The sequence below is a fragment of the Saccostrea cucullata genome, unplaced genomic scaffold (genome assembly GCF_032062105.1).
Source record: "Saccostrea cucullata isolate Sc308-1 unplaced genomic scaffold, CSIRO_AGI_Scuc_v1 ctg504, whole genome shotgun sequence".
In the NCBI taxonomy this organism is placed as follows: Eukaryota; Metazoa; Mollusca; class Bivalvia; order Ostreida; family Ostreidae; genus Saccostrea; species Saccostrea cuccullata.
This window is the reverse complement of record NW_026925489.1, coordinates 217275-237272: the sequence shown is the minus strand read 5'-3', so window position 1 is coordinate 237272 and position 19998 is coordinate 217275. Positions and strand designations below refer to the sequence as shown.

Sequence of the window (19998 nt, the reverse complement as noted above, 5' to 3'; positions counted from 1 at the left end):
TTGCAAAGTCGGATACTACAAGTACATGAAACCTTATTTACGCCAGATTATTTATTAATAAGGATTTACTGTGATTTGACTCATATCCATAGTGCCTGTTGTTGATGAGTTTAATTAGATACATTGTGCAATGTAAGTTTATATGTAAATTGCTTTAACTCTATATATTGAAGATTAGTGCATTGTGTATATTGTTTTGAGCATTAGGTTAACATAATTTATGACTATACAAAAGAATATTACTATAGGAGACTCTCTCTCTCTCTCTCTCTCTCTCTCTCTCTCATTGTACGAGAACCATACAAGTCTGTTGTCATTATTCTTTCCAAACATTTTTTTAAACTTGCTGTGAAAGATTTTTGAAAATATTTAAATCAAACAACTGGAACTCGAACCATTGGCCTTGCTCAGACTACTTTTCCACTCAAAAGGGATAAGAAATCCTTGCTTTCGGTAATACATAATGGCTATCTATCTAGCTTCTATTACAGCTTTTTAGATTAAATTATGCTCATACATGTACGGATGCAGGCTTTTGTTATTTTGAATATTGCAGAATCCGATATTGACGTTTTCCTATTATGAAGGCTGTCTTACATAACATGCATTCTTACTGATAACAATTACACAGCAATTTATTATTGCAGCATTTGCAAGGTGCCGGTAATTCCTGGAGCATGTTTTAAAAATTCTTATACAATGACTGCATTTCTTTCAAATACGATACACATACTAGAAATTGATTTTGAGTGCGACATATGACTTTCTTCTAATATTTCGACACGGATTAACTTTAACTTCGCCACAAGTTAAAAATAAAGTTAAATTGGAGTTCCATTTATTAGAACCGGTTGATCTTTAATATTCGGACTTCTTCAGTACATTAAAAAGTTGGCGCCGTCAACATGGCTCTGTGGGGCGTGTTATCTAACCTATTTTCTGAGGTCTGGCGCTTTGCTTTCCCATCTAAAGATGACGAGACTGAAGTGCGTAAAAGGTAAGTTAAATTTAAGGAGGAATGCCACACGAACTTCTTATTTTATAGATCTGAGTCAACCTTTTTTAAACAATTGTTTCAGCATCGAAAGGCCGACATTAGCTCTCAATTATTTTATATGAATTTTTTTTGTATTTTTTCAAAGAAAATGAAAAAAAAATTATTTCCATCAAAATAAGACGCTTTCTTGTAAAAAAAAATTACTGTAAATGAATGCATCACATTAATATCTAAGATATGTGAAGAAAAGCCGTATAGATATTAAAAAATTTTAGATAAAGAAATATTTATGAAAATAAAACACATCATTTGTGAATATTTTTTAAATCTGTGGTTAGGATTTTGTTAAAACCAGTCACAACTGGGGAGAACATATTGGTTAATCAAATTGAATTAATTGAAACAAAAATAGCGAAATTTTAGATAAATTACTTTTTTTTTAATTTTGGCCAATCTCGATCAAAATCAAACCGATCCCGACCATAACTGTACAATTATTAGAATTAAATAACATTTCCCCGAGAAAACTAGTCTGATTAGGTGTAATAAGGGTTAAAACATTATTAAACTTGACAATAACATAGAATTCTTCATTGTAAATACATGAAGATACAATAAATTAGTAGTTTATTCATTTTGTGTTAATTTTGATCGGGACCAGTTTAATTTTGATCGGGTCAGGTCCAAATATTGAAAAAATTATTTTCTCTTAAATTCCTCAATTTCGTTTCAATTTCTTTTTAAAATATGATTGACAAACATGTTCTCCTCAGTTGTGACTAGTTTTATGGTGTTTTTAACCATGGGTTTAAAAATATTCACAAATAATGTGTTTTATTTTCATATATATTTTTTTTTATAAAAAAAAATTAAAAAGTCTAACCAGCCTTTCTTTATATGTTTAATTAGATATTAATATGATAATTTATTTACAGCAAACTTTTAACTCGAAAACATCTTAGTTGGATATAATTAATTTTTTTTTTCATTTTCTTTGAAAAAAATACAAAGAAATTCATATAAAATAAATAAGAGCTAATATTGACCTTTCAATGACAAAACCCTTGTTTAAAAAGGATGACTCAAAGATCTATAGAATAAAAAGTTGGTGTGGCATTCCATCTTAAACCCAGACTTGTTGTATACAGACCGTTGAAAACAGATTTTTTTTTTTCTGGTATTAAGGAGTTTTAGAAAACGAGATGAGTTTTCTCGAGTTTTTCGAAGTTTAAGGCAATGCTTTTGGTTTCCATAGTTCTAATTTGCTCTTCCCGAAAATATATTAGTGTTAATGTGCTTTGCAGAAGTTACTTTGATACACCAATCCATGTCTCTTGGGGTGAGGGTGGAGTGGGGTATACAATTATAACAGCATGATCATTTCAGTACATAATAAGAAATTAATCATTTTCACCACGGATGTATATATTTTATCAATGTGAACAATATTTCAAATTTCATACAAGTTTCTTGTTTTTGTTTGGTTGGTTTTTTAAGATCTTAACTATGTTACTAGTATGTATTTTTGGCCTCTGTATGGATTTTAAGAAAATGTATTTACCATGTAATATCTTATTAGGGGACAGTATATCTAGAAAACTTGTATACTTCCAATGCTGCTAGCAAGCTATTTCATGCAACCTAGCATGAAGAACATATAGTATGTAGATAATACTTAGGTTTGTAACACGTGGATGTTACAATTTGAACCGTTTACATTCATATCAGTTACATTGAAAAAATTTGGAATTTTTTTTCCTGATGCCATCTTTGCATTTTAATGCCAGGTATCGAAACTTTAGTAAGCTCAGACTTCGATCAATTATTGTTCATCAAAACAACAAGTTTTTTAAAAAAAACCCTTGTATTCACCACATATAATAAACTACAAAGAACACATCAGGGATAGGACTTTTTAAAGTGTTGATCATTTCATTATGGACAGGCCCCGAAATAGAAAACCCCTGGGAGAGAAGGAAGAGGGGAGAATAAATACCCTGTCTGACGAGGAACTGAGGTCCAGAAGCACGATCCTTAAACCCACAGACAAACGTGAGTATAAAGCACCCGTGTCCTTAAACCCACAGACAAACGTGAGTATATAGCACCAAAGTCCTTAAACCCACAGACAAACGTGAGTATATAACACCCGTGTCCTTAAACCCACAGACAAACGTGAGTATATAACACCCGTGTCCTTAAACCCACAGACAAACGTGAGTATACAGCACCAAAGTCCTTAAACCCACAGACAAACGTGAGTATATAACACCCATGTCTTTAAACCCAAAGACAAACTTGAGTATATAGCACCAAAGTCCTTAAACCCACAGACAAACGTAAGTATATGGCACCCGTGTCTTCAAACCCACAGACAAACGTGAGTATATAGCACCAAAGTCCTGAAACCCACAGACAAACGTGAGTATATGGCACCCGTGTCTTCAAACCCACAGACAAACGTGAGTATATAACACCCATGTCCTTAAAGCCACAGACGAACGTGAGTATAAAGCACCATGTCCTTAAACCCACAGACAAACGTGAGTATATAACACCCGTGTCATTAAACCCACAGACCAAGGGAAGTATATTGCACCCGTGTCCTTAAACCCACAGACAAACGTAAGTATACAGCACTCACGTCCTTAAACCCACAGACAAACGTAAGTATATGGCACCCGTGTCCTTAAACCCACAGACAAACATGAGTATATAACACCCGTGTCCTTAAACTCACAGACATTCGTGAGTATATAACACCCATGTCCTTAAACCGACAGACAAACATGAGTATATAGCACCCATGTCCTTAAACCGACAGACAATTGTGAGATTTTTAGCACCCATGTCCTTAAACCGACAGACAGATAAACATGAGTTTATAAAACTAATGTCTTTACACCGACAGGCAAAATTAAGTAATAAAACTGACCGTCGTTCTTACACAGACAGACAAACGTATGTATATTAAACTGATGTTCGTATACCGAAAACAATTGTGAGCATATAAAATGACGTATTTAAACCGACAGACTTGCATCACCGTATACAACGGGTAACGCGGGGGAGTCGCTAAAAAGTATGGGGGAGTCGTTTTCAGCTTAAGGGGGAGTCGATTTTCACCGCTTCGGAGACAGAAGAGATGTGGGTCACGTCTTTTTTCGGTATATGTAAGATGTATTTACAAAAACCAAATAGCCCACGGAAGGTAGCAATAGTTAAGCTTTCTGTTGCTCATTTGTTCGGCTAGCATTTACGTCTATTTTTCTCAAACACTTCGAAACTATTCGACAGATTTCATATTTACGTTGATCGAGTGGTTAAAACATGCATAGTCTGCACAATCTACTACTTGTGTAGGGATTATGACAGTTAAAACAGCAAAAGCAAATGTTAATCTTTCAAATGTAAATATTCAAACTTGGCTAGACTTTATAAAAATTAACAATTGAGACATTTTCTCTTCAGACAGTATTGTTCACGTCGGGGGAGTCGTTTCTGGAGAAACACAACGCATAGTGGAGTCGCACAATTGAATTGTACTATCAATTTACATTTCGACTTTTCTTTTTCTAAATGCTTCCTTACAAAATTATTTTGATAATTTTAGTAAAATGTAACATGAATAAAGATCAATATAAGCAATTATAAAAAAAATGTATGTATCGTTACGCTTTGCAAATTTCCTTCACACATCACATTAAACTCTTCTGAAGAGTATAATTCGGGATGAGGGCATGATATTTTAATATTTTTCTTTGTGAATTTTTATAGCTCTTATTATAATTCGAACTTCAAACTTTGCCCTTACCCAATAATAACAATCCTGAAATACATTTCACGAAACACGCACGTAGTATGAAGGGTCATCCAACGTTTTGTTGCAGAATAGTTAAATCATAGTTATATTTGCTAATGTGTAAATAAAATTTGGTTGAGAAACTCTGTTGTAACATTCTTCCACCAACCTTTTTTTTTGCTTGTCAAAATTCTTCAGATATGTTTGAAAAATTGATGTAAAAACACTATAATTAAAAAAGGTAGAACGGTTACCTTTCTACTGTTTTCCTGAGCGGTCAAACAAGTCCCTGCTTGACAGTGGAGTGAGATGTTGGACATGTACATGAGATATTGCACCACTTACTTCACAGTGTGGGCGGGGTCACTGTCAGAACTTTACGGAATTGACCAAGTTTAAACTGCAGTGCGGGTGAACAAAATTTCATCATGATAATAGCATAATAAACACTATAACAAATCATTTATCGATTGTTTTCTCGGACAAAAATGCTTTTTGTCGACCCCTCAAACAAAACTTTTTGCCTACGGCCTAACAACCTCGAGCAAACAGTTGGTTCATCGGTCCGACAAAAAAGCATGTTGCCCTCGAACCCTGTCTATGAATGTATAGGAATGTATAGTACTGACTCCCCCTTTCAAAAACCTAGTGCCTGTAAAAGAACATTTCATGTGGCTGTGTTTATTACATGTATGTCAACTTTCAAATTAAACGCCGCATTGGTAATCAGGGAACACTAGACAAATATAATTGAAGACATCAACTTGAATACACTGTAGTATTTTCTTTATTTCAATTAACGTGCCTTCAATTTGATAAATGGTTGTGCATTTGAAATATTAATAAGAAATGTACAAGTTTTACATGTAAATGTGTAAAATTCTTACTTTAGACATACATTTCCAGCGCTTAGGGAAATATGCAATTCAGTCCCTGCTTCAGCATCCTGTTATTAACATGTGTATTAACCCCAGATCATCCCAAATATCCTCATTAAATATATAATCCAGTTGTTCATGTATATTGCTGATTTTCTCTTGAACTAAAAACAACACCAGGTTAGGTATACATTTGACTTTATTTTGCGACTCCCCTATGCGTTGTGTTTTTCCAGAAACGATTCCCTCCTATGTAAGAGAAAATGTCTTCATTATTAATTTTTATAAAGTCTAGCAAAGTTTGAATAGTTGCATTTGAAAGATTAATGTTTGCTTTTCCTTTTTTAACAGTCATAATCCCTACACAAGTCGTAGATTGTGCAAACTATGCATGTTATAACCACTCGATCAACGTAAATATGAAATCTGTCGAATAGTTTCGAAGTGTTTGAGAAAAGTAGACGTATATGCTAGCCGAACAAATGAGCAAAAGAAAGTTTAACTATTGCTACCTTACGTGGGCTCTTTGGATTTTGTAAATTCATCTTTCATATACCGAAAAAAGACGTGACCCACATCTCTTCTGACTCCGAAGCGGTGAAAATCGACTCCCCCATACGCTGAAAACGACTCCCCCATACTTTTTAGCGACTCCCCCGCGTTACCTGTTGTATACGGTGTGCATGAGTATTTTAAACTGACGTTCTTATACCTACAGACAAAAGTGTGTAATTTATTTAGCACCGACAGACAAATGTGAGAATTTTAACTGATGTTCTTACACCGACAAGCAAACATGAGTATTTAAACTTGACGCTCTTACATCGACAGACAAACGTAAGCATGTAAAATGGAAGACTTACACTAACAGAAAAGGTGATTAAATAAAACTAATGTCCTAACACCAACAGACAAATGTGTGTATTATAAATGTCTTTACACTGACATACAAACATGTGTATATAACACTGACGTTCTTACACCGACAGACAAACGTGTGTGTATAAAACTGATGTTCTTATACCGACAGACAAGACAAGTCGGTGAAAGAACGTCGGTTTTATATATTCACGTTTGTCTGTCGGTGTTTTATACATACATGTTTGTATGTCGGTGTAAGAACATCAGTTTTATACACACATGTTTGTATGTCGGTGTAAGAACGTCAGTTTTATACACACATGTTTGTATGTCGGTGTAAGAACGTCAGTTTTATACACATATGTTTGTCTGTCGGTGTAAGAACGTCAGTTTTATACACAAACGTTTGTCAGTCGGTTTATTAACGTTAGTTTTATACACATACGTTTGTCTGTCGGTTTATTAACGTTAGTTTATATACTAGCTAGTAAACACCTGTTTGTCTGTCAGTGTTATAACGTCATTTTCATATATTCATGTTTGTCTGTCGGTGAAAGGATATCAGTTTCAAATACACAAGTTTTCTGTCTGCATAAAAACAAGAGTTTTAAATAGACAAGACTTTCTGTCGGCTTAAGAACGTTGTTTTTATACACACGTGTTTGTCTGTCGGTATAAAAACGTCAGTTTTATATACACGTTTGTCAGTCGACACCGGTGTAAAAAAAGTTAATGCAAGATAACCAGCACGAACACGGGTCGCCATTCCACGCCGATACCCATGACAATTATAAAGCAGTCAGGTGTAACGAATGCGACGAGTATACCCTAGTGTTGATGTATCGTTGATAATGATATCGAAAATGGTGTATGCCTATTTACGAGTCGTGTTCAGCTTTAACTGTGTATATACAACCTATCGACGAATCTCAGTATATTTAACCGATATTCTTAAATTACTTCTGTCTTTCCTTCAGTTCCATTTTTTATTGTTTGTCAATTTACGCCTGACAAATAGAACAGACAGTGGGAGTAAATTTACCCGAGAGTAATACATGAGTAAATTGAACCGACAGAAAAACTAGTGAATGGACCGACAGACATACAGTAGCCAATTAAACCGACGGACAAACAGATGTACATTGGACTGATGGACATACAGTAGAAAATTGAACCGACAGACAAAAAGGAGTAATTTTGACCGACGGACAAACAGGAGTAAACTGGTCCGAAGAAAAAAACAAGAGTAAATTAAACCAACACACAAACAGATGTACATTGGATCGATGGACATACAGTAGAAAATTGAACCGACAGACAAACAGGAATAAATTTGACCGACGTACAAACAGGAGTAAACTGGACCGACGGACAAACAGGTGTAAACTGGACTAACAGAAAAACAGGAGTGAACTTGACCGACGGACAAACAAGAGTAAATTGAACCGATGAACAAATTGTAGTAAATTAGACCGACATACAGGAGTAAAATTGAACCGATGATCAAACAGGAGTAAATTGAATCGACCGACAAACGGGAGTAAATTAAACTGACAGATAAACAGAACTTAATTGGACCGGCGGAAAAGCGGGAGTAAATTGAACCGACGGGCAAATAGGGGTGAATTGAATCGTCAGACGAATATGAGTAACTTGAACCATGATAATATTTACGGACTGACAAACAGGAGTAAATTGAAACGACGGGAAAACAGGAGTAAATGAGTCCGACGGAAAAACAGTAGGAAATTGAAACGACGGACAAACAGGAGTTAATTGAGCCGCGGACAAACAGATTAAATTGAATTGGCGGACAAACAGGATTAAATTGGACCAACGGACAAACAGAATGACAGAAGTGAATTGAACAGGCGGACAAACTTGAGTAAACTGAAGAAACGAACAAACAGGTGTAGATTGAATCTACGGACGCTTCGCGGATTATAAAGCGTAAACTGACCAAATCAGGTTATAATCAAATAATCTGGCCAAGAATTAGAGTCATTCCTTAATTATTTTAGCTTATACACTGATCATTATCCAAAACATTTCATGTATGATTTATATGCACACAATTAAGTAAAGCTGCAACACAAATGTCTTTTTAAATACATGTATTTGTTAAAAGAATTCAAGTTACTTCAGTGACAGTTATGTCTCTAATCAGAGGTTTAGTGGACCTTAAGAGAAACACAGGTATATATATATACAGGTTATCCCTTTTTTCAACGAAAAAATCAAATTGCATGTTTATGTGTTGTGTGGAGTCATCTCATTAATTGATCTTACATCCAAAACTGATTTATCTTAAATACCAGCATGCAAATATCTTTTCAATGTCAGTTTATGGCAAATATGGAAATTATTGGTTTGAATTTGCCATCGACCTGGATATATAAGAAACCTTTTCGAAAAGAGACTGTAAAAACACATCTGTATGGTTTGATATTTTTTTTTATATACGGATAGTATAGGAAAATTGTGATTTGTGACCAAAATAAACCTTTTTATCAGTACTTCAAGCATTCGATTGATTTAGAATTTTGAATCTTTCAGCCTCTTTAGCCCTGGGCGTCGCCTCTGTTGATTACCAAACAAAGCTGAACAGAAAGAACCATCATACACACGAGTTTGAGAAAGCCGGCAACATCCTACGCCGTGGACAAGTATTTGTCATCCGTGTGACCTTTGACAGAGAGGTCAAGTCAGAACATGACGTCATTATTCTGCAGTTTACTTATGGTAAGCATTTGTGAACAATGACTATAACAATTTTAGAGTGTGACTCTAGTAGCCCAGACTAGCTTAACAAAGAATTTCTTTATGTCCAGTTTCGTATTGTAAATAGTTAAACTTCTTTATATAAATATATTTATTCTGCTTCATAAAGGATCGCGACCTCAGGAGAGCAAAGGGACAGTGATCAGAATACCACTGAATTTAAAACCATCGACAAAGTCGTCTGACGTCACGGGAACATGGTTTGCAGAAGTTCAGAGTATTGCCAAAAATGTGGTGGAGTGTGGCATAAAATCTGCTTCAGACAGCAGTATCGGGAGCTACCAGTTCTACGTGGAAACAAACCTGGTGGATAACAAAGAATCCCTGAAAAGATTTAAAGAGAAGGAACCGTGTATCATTCTCTTCAATGCCTGGGCAAAAGGTAACAAGTTGCGCTTCTCTCTGGTAGAAAAAAAACTTTGCTTAAATTAGGACATTTTCATAAGTAAAACTATCCGAATAACCGAGCACTCGATCAGGAAAGATATGCGAGTACATTTGTAATTGGTTACTTCAAGTTGTCCGATTTGACGACGCTACTCAATATACTTGTTCGACTATTTTCTATTAAATAATCACCGTTATCGTTGGATTTACAGAGGACACTGTATACATGGAGAAGGAAGAGGAGAGAGCGGAGTATGTACTGAATGAGACGGGCAGAATCTGGACTAGAAAAAGTTATTCGGGGCGGCCTTGGAATTTTGGACAGGCAAGATTTGAACCTGAGAGAGTTCACTTGCTTTTTTTAAAAAAAAAATGCCTGAACAATATAGAATACTTTACTATTAATTTAACTTTTTTTATTGCTCAAAACTTTCGAAATCCATTTTGCAAAATCTTGGTGTTGAAACTTTTTTATTTGTCTGTTTTCATTTTCTTTGCCACATTTGGAAAAAGGACTTTCACTGGTTTAAAAAGTTTAACTGAACCAAATTCGCCTTAACTGATTGATATTCTTAGTAAATTATCAACATTATATATACACTATAGCTACTACTCAACAATCTAGGATTTGAGGTACTCATTCCTGCTTTGTTTGTAGTTTCATTGGGTTACTCATTCCAGCTTTGTTTGTAGTTTGATGACCCGGTGCTCGATGTCGCCCTGCAGCTGTTGTCCGATGGGGGTTTATCTGACGTGGCCTGTACTTCTCCAATCTCCGTCATCCGATGTATCTCATCTCTGGTAACTACAATTATCACTGAACGTAAAGAAAGGCTATCTCAAATGTGTGAGTAAGATGTTATATGATATGAGATATAGGCCATCCAATGCATCTCATCACGGGTAAAGATGATTTAAATATCACTGAACGTAAATTAGGGCCTTCTTTGATGTGTGAGTCAGATTCTGTCAGGTTTTATGTTCCTTTCAGTGCAATTCCTATGACAATAACGGTGTTTTGGAGGGAAGGTGGACTTCGGAATACCCGGATGACTGTACAGTGCCCTGGAAGTGGACTGGGAGTGTTCCAATCGTCAAGGAGTACCACACCAACGGAAACAAGCCCGTCCGGTACGGTCAATGCTGGGTGTTCTCCGGACTCACCACAACAAGTAAGTCCATCAATTATGGCAGGTGTTTAATCTAATGCAATACTATGTCGTAAACACGTGGTCATCCTAAAACTGTTTACATTTAGTCTGTCGGTGTCTTGGAATACCTACAAGGTCCGTGACCAACTTCGATTCTGCGAATGACACAGACAGTAGCATGACCATAGACTTTCATTGGGACGAGGAGGGGGAACCCATAGAAGATATGAACGATTCCGTCTGGTGAGTTGCCATAATCAAATAATAAAAAAATGTTTTTAGTGTTGTATGAAAGAACTCCAAAACGTCTTGTTACATAGGAACTTTCACGTTTGGAACGAGTCTTGGCTGCGACGTTTAGATTTACCGGAGGGCTATGACGGTTGGCAAGCACATGACGCCACGCCACAGGAGGCTAGTGAAGGTGTGACTTCAATTATCGTGTTAGATAAAATCGAGTCAGAAATTATGTGTTATACTGTATTTTAGGCACAAAATTAACAACTAAATTACTGACATTTTCATCGACTTTTATTCATATATTCTTCAGGATTGATGAGGTGTGGCCCCGCCCCTTTGAAGGCCATAAAAGAAGGTCACGTGTATCTCTGCTACGACATATCCTTCAAATACGCCGAGGTCAACGGAGATCGCGTTCAGTGGGTGGTAGGTTAACAAACATATCCTCACAAAAAATTCGTAGCGTGAAATAGGAATTTATATCATACGTGTGTCTGTCTGATCAATCTTCCTTGGGCTATAACTTTGTATTGAAATTCAATTGTTTATGACCGGAAAGGGATTGTCCTGACTTTGACAAAAGGCCATTCCGGTAGGGTTGAGGTCACTGATAAAAAGTGCTTCAAAACACTTAATAGGCTATAACTTTGTAATGGAAAAAATCCTTAGTAAAAAGATTATTTATGACCTAAAAATGTGTCGCGACCTCAAACCAAGATCAATGAGCAAGTTTTCTATGCTATAATTCTTTGGAAATTTGTACATGGTACACAATTTTTTTTATGACATGAGGGTGTCAAGACCTTGACCCAAAGTCATTGTGACAAAATGGAGGTCCTTGACAGTGAAATGCAATGCATGCCCGCTCTTTCATATGTAGAAATAAAGGTTATCCATTTCCATTAATACAAAGATTACTGAGGACTTTTAAGAGGACATGTCATTTTTTCCAGCAAGTGTGATTGATTGATTGTATACTGTAAATCACTTTTTCTTCGCGAGAACTTTATTTTCGCGTAATTACGCGACACACTGCGTTCACGTAAATTAAATTCTCGCGTGTAAAAGTATTCCTTACGATTATATAGAGGAATAACAACTATTCGTGAAAATTATGTCTCGCTTACTAAGAGCCAATGACAATTACGCGAAAATAAGGTGTCGCGAAAATTTAGTAACGTCCCTCTCGAAAATTTTTCACTTATATGGAGACGCCATCACTTGTCGGTGTAGAGTTGTAAATTTCATCGTAAACTCGGCACTAGGGCCAATGAGGAGGGAAGGATATTTTTCGTGCCAGCATCTACTGCTACACGGGACATCCATTTATACGATGGAATTCGAACCCGTAGCAAGTTCGATGTCACATTAAAAAAAAATAAAAATAGTAACTTTGCTCGAGTTGTATATTCCGGTTTTCGCTTTTGAAATATTATGGTTATATGTAGGTCAAGAGAGATGGTACCATGGAAGTAAGCCAAATTTACCATCACGCAGTGGGTTCATTCATCAGCACGAAAGAGGTTGGATCCTCCTACAGAGAGGATGTGACGCACCTGTATAAATACCCAGAAGGTGAGGAAATACCAAGGATAAAAACAAATCCACATAGAGGGAATGATACATTCTAAAATTATCTTCCACTTTGAATAAATTTTACAATTTAAAGAGCCGAAAAGAAAACTGGAAATATTTCCCTTACTTTCAACTTCTTGCCTATACAATATTTATTTTGAATGAACAGGAAGTGACGAGGAACGGCGAGTGGCCCATTTTGTCAACAGATACAGTACAAGGAGGAAGCAGAATATTTATAACCTTGACACTCCGAAGGAGTTAGAATTCACGATTACGTCACCAGAGGAAACACTGATAGGAGACGACCTAGAAATAAAGGTCGCTGTAAAAAGCATGACAGAGCAGTCCCGCACAGTTAGTTTGACCTTGACCCTGGTCAATGCTTACTACACCGGGGTTTCGGGGTCAAGGGTCAAAACTCAAACGTTTAAGGAAACCATCGGAAACAAAGATGGTAAAGTTCAAATCGTGTACAACTTTCAAATTTATAACTTCTTTAAAAAACAAGGATCGGAAACACACTGTTGAGAGGAAGAAAGAAACAAGAGGCCCAGGGGCCACAGCGCTCACCTGAGCACATTGGCTTGGAAAAAGCACATATCAGATCAGAAATGAAAGTTTACGGGGGGGGCTTGTTAAACCCCCAGGGGTTCATGATTTGAACAAACTAGAATCTACACTACCTGAAGATGATTCCATATTAATATCACTAATCATAGCTTTGAAGTACTTGAAAAGATGATTTTAAAAGGTTTCCCTATAAATCCCTATGTAAAACTTTGGTCGGCCATTTTGGCCCCACCCTAGCCCCGGGGGTCATGATTTGAACAAACTTGAATCTACACTACCTGAGGATGATTCCACATGAGGTCAATGGAGATCGTGTACAGTTTCATCTTTCCTGGCCCAAAGGTTCTTGAGAAGAAGATTTTTAAAGATTTTTCCATATATTTCTATGTACAAACTTCGTTCTGACGCATAGCCCCGGGGGTCATGATTTGAACAAACTTGAATCTAAAACTACCTATCAGGTAATTTTAGGTCATGAGTTTCATCTTTCCTGGCCCAGTTTCTTGAGAAGAAGATTTTTAAAGATTTTTCCTATATATTCCTATGTAAAACTTGGGTTGGCCAATTTGGCCCCACCCTAGCCCCAGGGGTCATGATTTGAACAAATTTGAATCTACACTAGCTAAGGATGATTCCACATGAGTTTCATCTTTCCTGGCCCAGTGGTTCTTGAGAAGAAGATTTTTAAAGATTTTTCCTATATATTCCTATGTAAAACTTGGGTCGGCCATTTTGGCCCCACCCTAGCCCCGGGGGTCATGATTTGAACAAATTTGAATCTACACTACCTAAGGATGATTCCACATGAGTTTCATCTTTCCTGGCCCAGTGGTTCTTGAGAAGAAGATTTTTAAAGATTTTTCCTGTATATTTCTATGTAAAAGTTGGGTCGGCCATTTTGGCCCCACCCTAGCCCCGGGGGTCATGATTTGAACAAACTTGAATCTACTCTAAATGAAGATGATTCCACATGATTTCATCTTTCCTGGCCCAGTGGTTCTTGAAAGAAGATTTTTAAAGATTTTTCCTGTATATTTCTATGTAAAAGTTGGGTATTTTGGCCCCACCCTAGCCCCGGGGGTCATGATTTGAACAAACTTGAATCTAAACTACCTGTGGATGATTCCACATGAGTTTCATCTTTCCTGGCCCAGTGGTTCTTGAGAAGAAGATTTTTAAAGATTTTTCCTATATATTTCTATGTAAAACTTGGGTCGGCCATTTTGGCCCCACCCTAGCCCCGGGGGTCATGATTTGATCAAACTTGAATCTACACTACCTGAGGATGATTCCACATGAGTTTCATCTTTCCTGGCCCAGTGGTTCTTGAGAAGAAGATTTTTTTAAAATGCCATTAAATTTTCTCTAATTCATAATTATCTCCCCTTGGAAAAGGGCGTGGCCCTTCATTTGAAAAAACTTGAATCCCCTTTACCCAAGGATGCTTTGTGGCAAGTTTGGTTGAATTTGGCCCAGCGGTTCTTGAGAAGAAGTCGAAAATGTGAAAAGTTTACGGACAGACAGACGGACGGACGGACGCCGGACAAAATGTGATCAGAAAAGCTCACTTGAGCCTTCGGCTCAAGTGAGCTAAAATGTTTGCCATTGATTGGATTAATTTTCAAACGATTTGTTAATGAAAAAAAAAATTAAAACAACCTTAAGCTACAGTTATGGGTAATATTCTTTGCTTAATAAATTATTTCTAACTTTTAGAGAAAGTGGTTAAAATGCAGGTGAAGGGAAAAGACTATCATCCCAGAATGAATCCAGAAGGACGGTTCCAGTTGTTTATTTCCGGGAAGAATTTGGAGACTGGTAGACTACAGTCAAAACAAATCACTTTTGTTCTGAAGAAGCCAGAACTGGTTATTCAGGTACTCTTTCAAATATTGGTACAATTAGCCGTAATACTTAGTACTTCTCTTTAAGTAAACACAAGAAGTACTTTTTTACGATTTCCCCCTTATTGTTAGGCTCCAAAGACGATAGCAGTCAATGAAGATACAGAGGCGACCATTATATTTAAGAACACAACGCAACTCGTTCTGACGCATGCGGAAATAGCAGTAGAAGCTTCCGGTCTCCTCACTCCCAAAACAATTGTTATCAGGTAACTATAGGTCATGTCGCTCTATCTCTGTCTCTATCTCTATCTCTATCTCTCTCACGAATCTGTCCGTTTTTGATTTTATTTTAAGACTTAAATTCAGGAACTAATTTAGCAGCTCATGGTAAAAAAATGCAGTAAAGTTTACATTAGGGAATACCCTCAGATGTCGCTCTCTTTGTAATTTGAATTATTAGCAACCCTATCAAACCCGGTGATGAGGTCAAGGAGACGGTGATCCTTCACCCCCGTAGACGTTACTGGTGGGGCAGGGATATCATCGCCACCTTCACCTCCAAACAAATCGTGGACATTGAGGCCAGCGTAGAGGGGATAAAGATCGTCAAATCAATGGATGTGGAAGATAGTGACGACGACTAGGTCAACCAGTGTAGAGGATAAAGACGAATACTTTGTCAATGTATATATAAACGACAACTAGATCAACGAATGTAGAGGAAAGTAAATGTAGTTATGATTGTGTAGATACGATAAATAAAGAGGAAAGATGTATGAAATTGATGTTAAATAAGATAGGAATGATCTCAAACGAACATATCAATATCAATTACAGCAAGACTATCACTAAATTATGCATTTGCAGTCTTGTTTAATATTAATTCTCGGTGAACTAACACTTAATTTTTTTACTCTTAAAGAGTATTTACAATGCACATTCATATCATAATATGCCAGAATGACACATTCTGAGTAATAAGTGTGTGTATGTTTTGCTTACATGAAGAAAAAATATCATATAGGAATGTATGCTTTATAAATCTGCTTTATGTTAGTCAATATCTTTAAATGTTCCTTTCGTATATCATTTCTTATTTTTATCTTGCATAAAAGTAAAAAACAGGCATATCAATTTTATGTTGTCAATTATTGTTTTGTGCATATGTTGGATAGATACAATATGAAAGAACTAGTGTACTTGAACTAAAGCTGCGTTAAAATAAGAAACCTACAGTTTGGATGATTTCGTACACGTTTAAATGATGAGAGGGTATCAGTATATCAAACTGTTTACGCGCGTTGTTTGCCCAATTATTTCCAATCCAGTGAAACCTGGGGTTGTCAAGATTTTCTTGCAAACCATCGCATTTACCCACTCGACTGGTCCATCCTTTTGTCATTGAACATCTCGCATTATGTGGATGTAAGGGTTTGAAATGCCCAAGCTGGTCTCTTTCAACTATGGGCTGCCTTGTTGAAAAGGTTGAATAATATCCTTTTTTGAAGTATAAACAAACTCATAAATTCCATGTAAAGATGCTTGAGTTTCTAATTGACAATAATTTAAGTTGTCTTTGGAGATCAGGTCTTCCAACAATCCCATGGGTACCAATTGCACCCCGTTAATAGAAGACCTAGTTTTAAACATATGAAGCAGAATCTGTGCAAAATCTTATGCGTGAAAAGAGGAAATCACTTGCTGTGGCCTTCAACTCAACATTTAGATATACTGACGACGTATTGGCAATTAAAAATGACAATTTCCATTCTTATCTCCTGGTGAGCTTGAGATAAAAGATACCATAGAGTCTGACACATTAGCTTCGTATTTGGATATTTTATTTAAAACAGACGTTAATGGTATTCTAACAACAAAGCTCTTAATAACTTTTCTATCAACTTCCCTAACCCAGCAATATACCTCCATCACCTGAATAAGTAGTGAATATATCTCAGTTGATCTGATATGCCAGAGCATGCTCTACGTATGAAACTATGAAACATTTTTAAACGAGGTAAATTATTTTGAAAAAAAAAACAAGTTGATAAAACAAGAATATTAGCGGTCTCGTTTAAAAGTCATCATTTCGTAGGTTCTATGGTAGATACAATGACCTTATCAGCAAATAAATCATTGGGTTAAGTGCTGACTGACGTTTTTCCATTATTTTATACACTGACTTGACGATGGATTTTCACCTTTTTTTCCCAATCATGACTGCAATTAGGAGCACGATGCGGATGAAACCGGTCGACAGGGGATGCTTACTCCTCCATGGCACCTGATCCCACCTCTATTTTTTGGAGGCCCGCGTTTGCTGTGCTCCTATTTTGAATTGTTTTAAGGACTTTGATATTGAATACTTTAGTTATCTCCATATATTTCATTTCATGTTTTACAAAACCAATATCCTGTCATGCAAGTTGATGTAGTTTAAGTCGTCCATTAAATTCGCTCAACAGTATATCCACAATTTAACGCGCAAAAGATTCTACTAAAAAGTTTAATCTTCCTTCCCATTCGACAATCTTTTTATTTCATTCTAATGTTGCGAAAGCAAATCGTACTAAAGACATGGATCGGTTGCAGTTAGTTCTACGAAAGTGATAATAACGGATGTATTACGTGTGTATCATGACAGCACACTTCGAGGACAGTGTGGCATACAGCATTGTTTAGATTCGTGAAAGAATACAGAAGTTGTCACAGCCTGTGTTCGTTCATGCTTTCCTTGCCAACAGGGAAAACTGACATAAAACCATACCAACTCTTTTATTATGTATATTTTACCTACTAAGATGTGGTGTTTATTCACACTTATCATGAAGATGGCAAAGTTAACGAGCAGTTAACAAATAAATGCTACATAGTTGCAATAAGAATCAAGAACAAAACAAAGACATATTTGAGCAATTCAAGTGCAAATCCTATCATGAATGTGCATATGCACGGTATTCTTATTAAACAATTAATGCGTCAATAGATCGTCCAATCATTCAGAGTTACTGAGAACCGAGGTCAGGGATTTTTAAACATCGGTCTTACTTGAACAAAAAGATCAGATAGCAGATGATCACATGAGAGCTCTTCAATTTGTTAGGATTTCTTGTTTTTAATCACGTTAGGATATGAAGATGGTCCTAAACTGGATTTAATCTTTTACTGTACAACTTCCACAGGTAAAAGGTATGGGTTTCTATCAAGTTGATGATTAAAATTTTCCAGTACATATTTAAAGTACAGAAAGTATACATCCATTCGATAGCAGTGAGATAATAAACCAGGTTCAAATAGCCAATGGTATTATTCTGAAAGAAAGTCTCAACGTAATAGGACGTATATTAAGTACCAGGCCCTGGGATCATGAAACAGACTTAGACTTAAGTCAAGATTTCAATTATCTATAAAATTTTTACAACTTGTTAAAGGAAACTCATAATTTGCATGCAACAGCAGGTTGAGGATACAAAATCGGAAAGCATTTTCATTTTGGACTGCATGACCTCTAAAAAAGTTCAGCATCTAAGGCATTTTTTGACTTAAACTTAAGATGCTTCATGATCCCGGGGCCTGGTTCCTTTAACCCCCATGTTTTACAATAGAACGGCCAAAGATTGTGCATAAAATCCTAACAATCAATAGGTATTATTGATGTCATAAAAATCAAATGACTTTTTTTGCTCTACGTGGACGTCAAGGTTTTTAGAAAAAGTTCAGACATAAACAGTGTTTTTCTTTTTAAAAAGTGCATTAATATACTTAATCGAAATTTTGATAATATTTTTAAAACTGTATAAATAAATTCCAAAAAGATTGATGAAAACAAATATGCTTTAATATTTTTGTTTTATAATCTTTAATTCAAAAAAGGCGCTTAAAGGCATTGCAGCTGTTTTTACTGTTTAATTTTCATAAATGTACAGAAACGTGTGGCTATGTTAGAATACTTTAGACCCGTTTTCATAACTTGACGTATCCACAAAGAGAATCCCGTCTTTTCAAAAAAGAATCTACCGACTCTTAGGAACAACCGACCCCATAAAAGTGTACATAGAAAATAAAGTAAAACAAATAAATATTTTACTTGTTTTAACAGTTTGGATATTTAAAGTTTTTTTTCTGTATCTAGACTATTACGTTGTTGTTGTACTCCAGGAAGAAACCTTTGAAACTTTACCACTTTTACATACATTTTTATACGTTACGGTCGTGACGCTCTAGTGCCTGGACGTCGAAAGGACATGAATGAAATATATCTACAATTTTCAATTTACATTCCTGACACAAAGCCTTTGCAATGTTAATACCTAAACTAATGATTAAATGAACTCTGTTTTTAATTGTTAATATGTAAATAAACAAACCCCATCCTAACTTTCCTTGTGAAACATCAAAGGAAGGATCAGATGACACGGTCCTCTTTTATGCCGTAGTTATGAAGGAGAGCAAAATTATTTTACTAAAAAGTTTTCGAAGTAAGAGATATTATATATACTATATATACCCTTAAAATCGCAGATAGTTTGTTTAAAATGGTAATTAAATTATTTGGATATATTAATTGATAAAGACATTAACGATAATTTAACAATTAAGCTCTATGATAAACACAATGAATTGAACTTTTCCAACTTCCCTTACTTAAGCATCAATATACCTTCATCATCTGCATACGGTGCTTATTTAACTTAGTTGATTCGATACGCAAGAGCATGCTCTACGAATGAACAATGTCTAAAACGAGGTAAATTATTCACAAACATGTTGATTTATCAAGAATATCAGCAGTCTCGTTTAAAGTCATCAAATCGTAAGTTGTATGGTCGACACAAAGACGTCAGCAAATACAATTTATCATTGAGTCGAATGTTGATTCACTGGGATACACTGAATTGACGATTGA

At 35.9% G+C, this 19998-nt stretch overlaps 1 protein-coding gene across 1 annotated transcript; it reads left to right on the top strand.

Moving 5' to 3' along the window:
- The first annotated feature begins 786 nt into the window (after positions 1-786).
- Positions 787-16325, top strand: LOC134268998 (protein-glutamine gamma-glutamyltransferase K-like). The gene is made up of 15 exons (XM_062751228.1): positions 787-997; positions 2943-3049; positions 9095-9280; positions 9429-9701; positions 9919-10031; positions 10400-10507; positions 10698-10878; positions 10965-11100; positions 11178-11281; positions 11408-11523; positions 12546-12672; positions 12842-13129; positions 14962-15122; positions 15222-15358; positions 15553-16325. The coding sequence occupies exons 1-15, from the start codon at positions 906-908 to the stop codon at positions 15734-15736; spliced, it is 2313 nt and encodes a 770-aa protein (XP_062607212.1). The 5' UTR covers positions 787-905; the 3' UTR covers positions 15737-16325.
- Positions 16326-19998: the final 3673 nt, after the last annotated feature.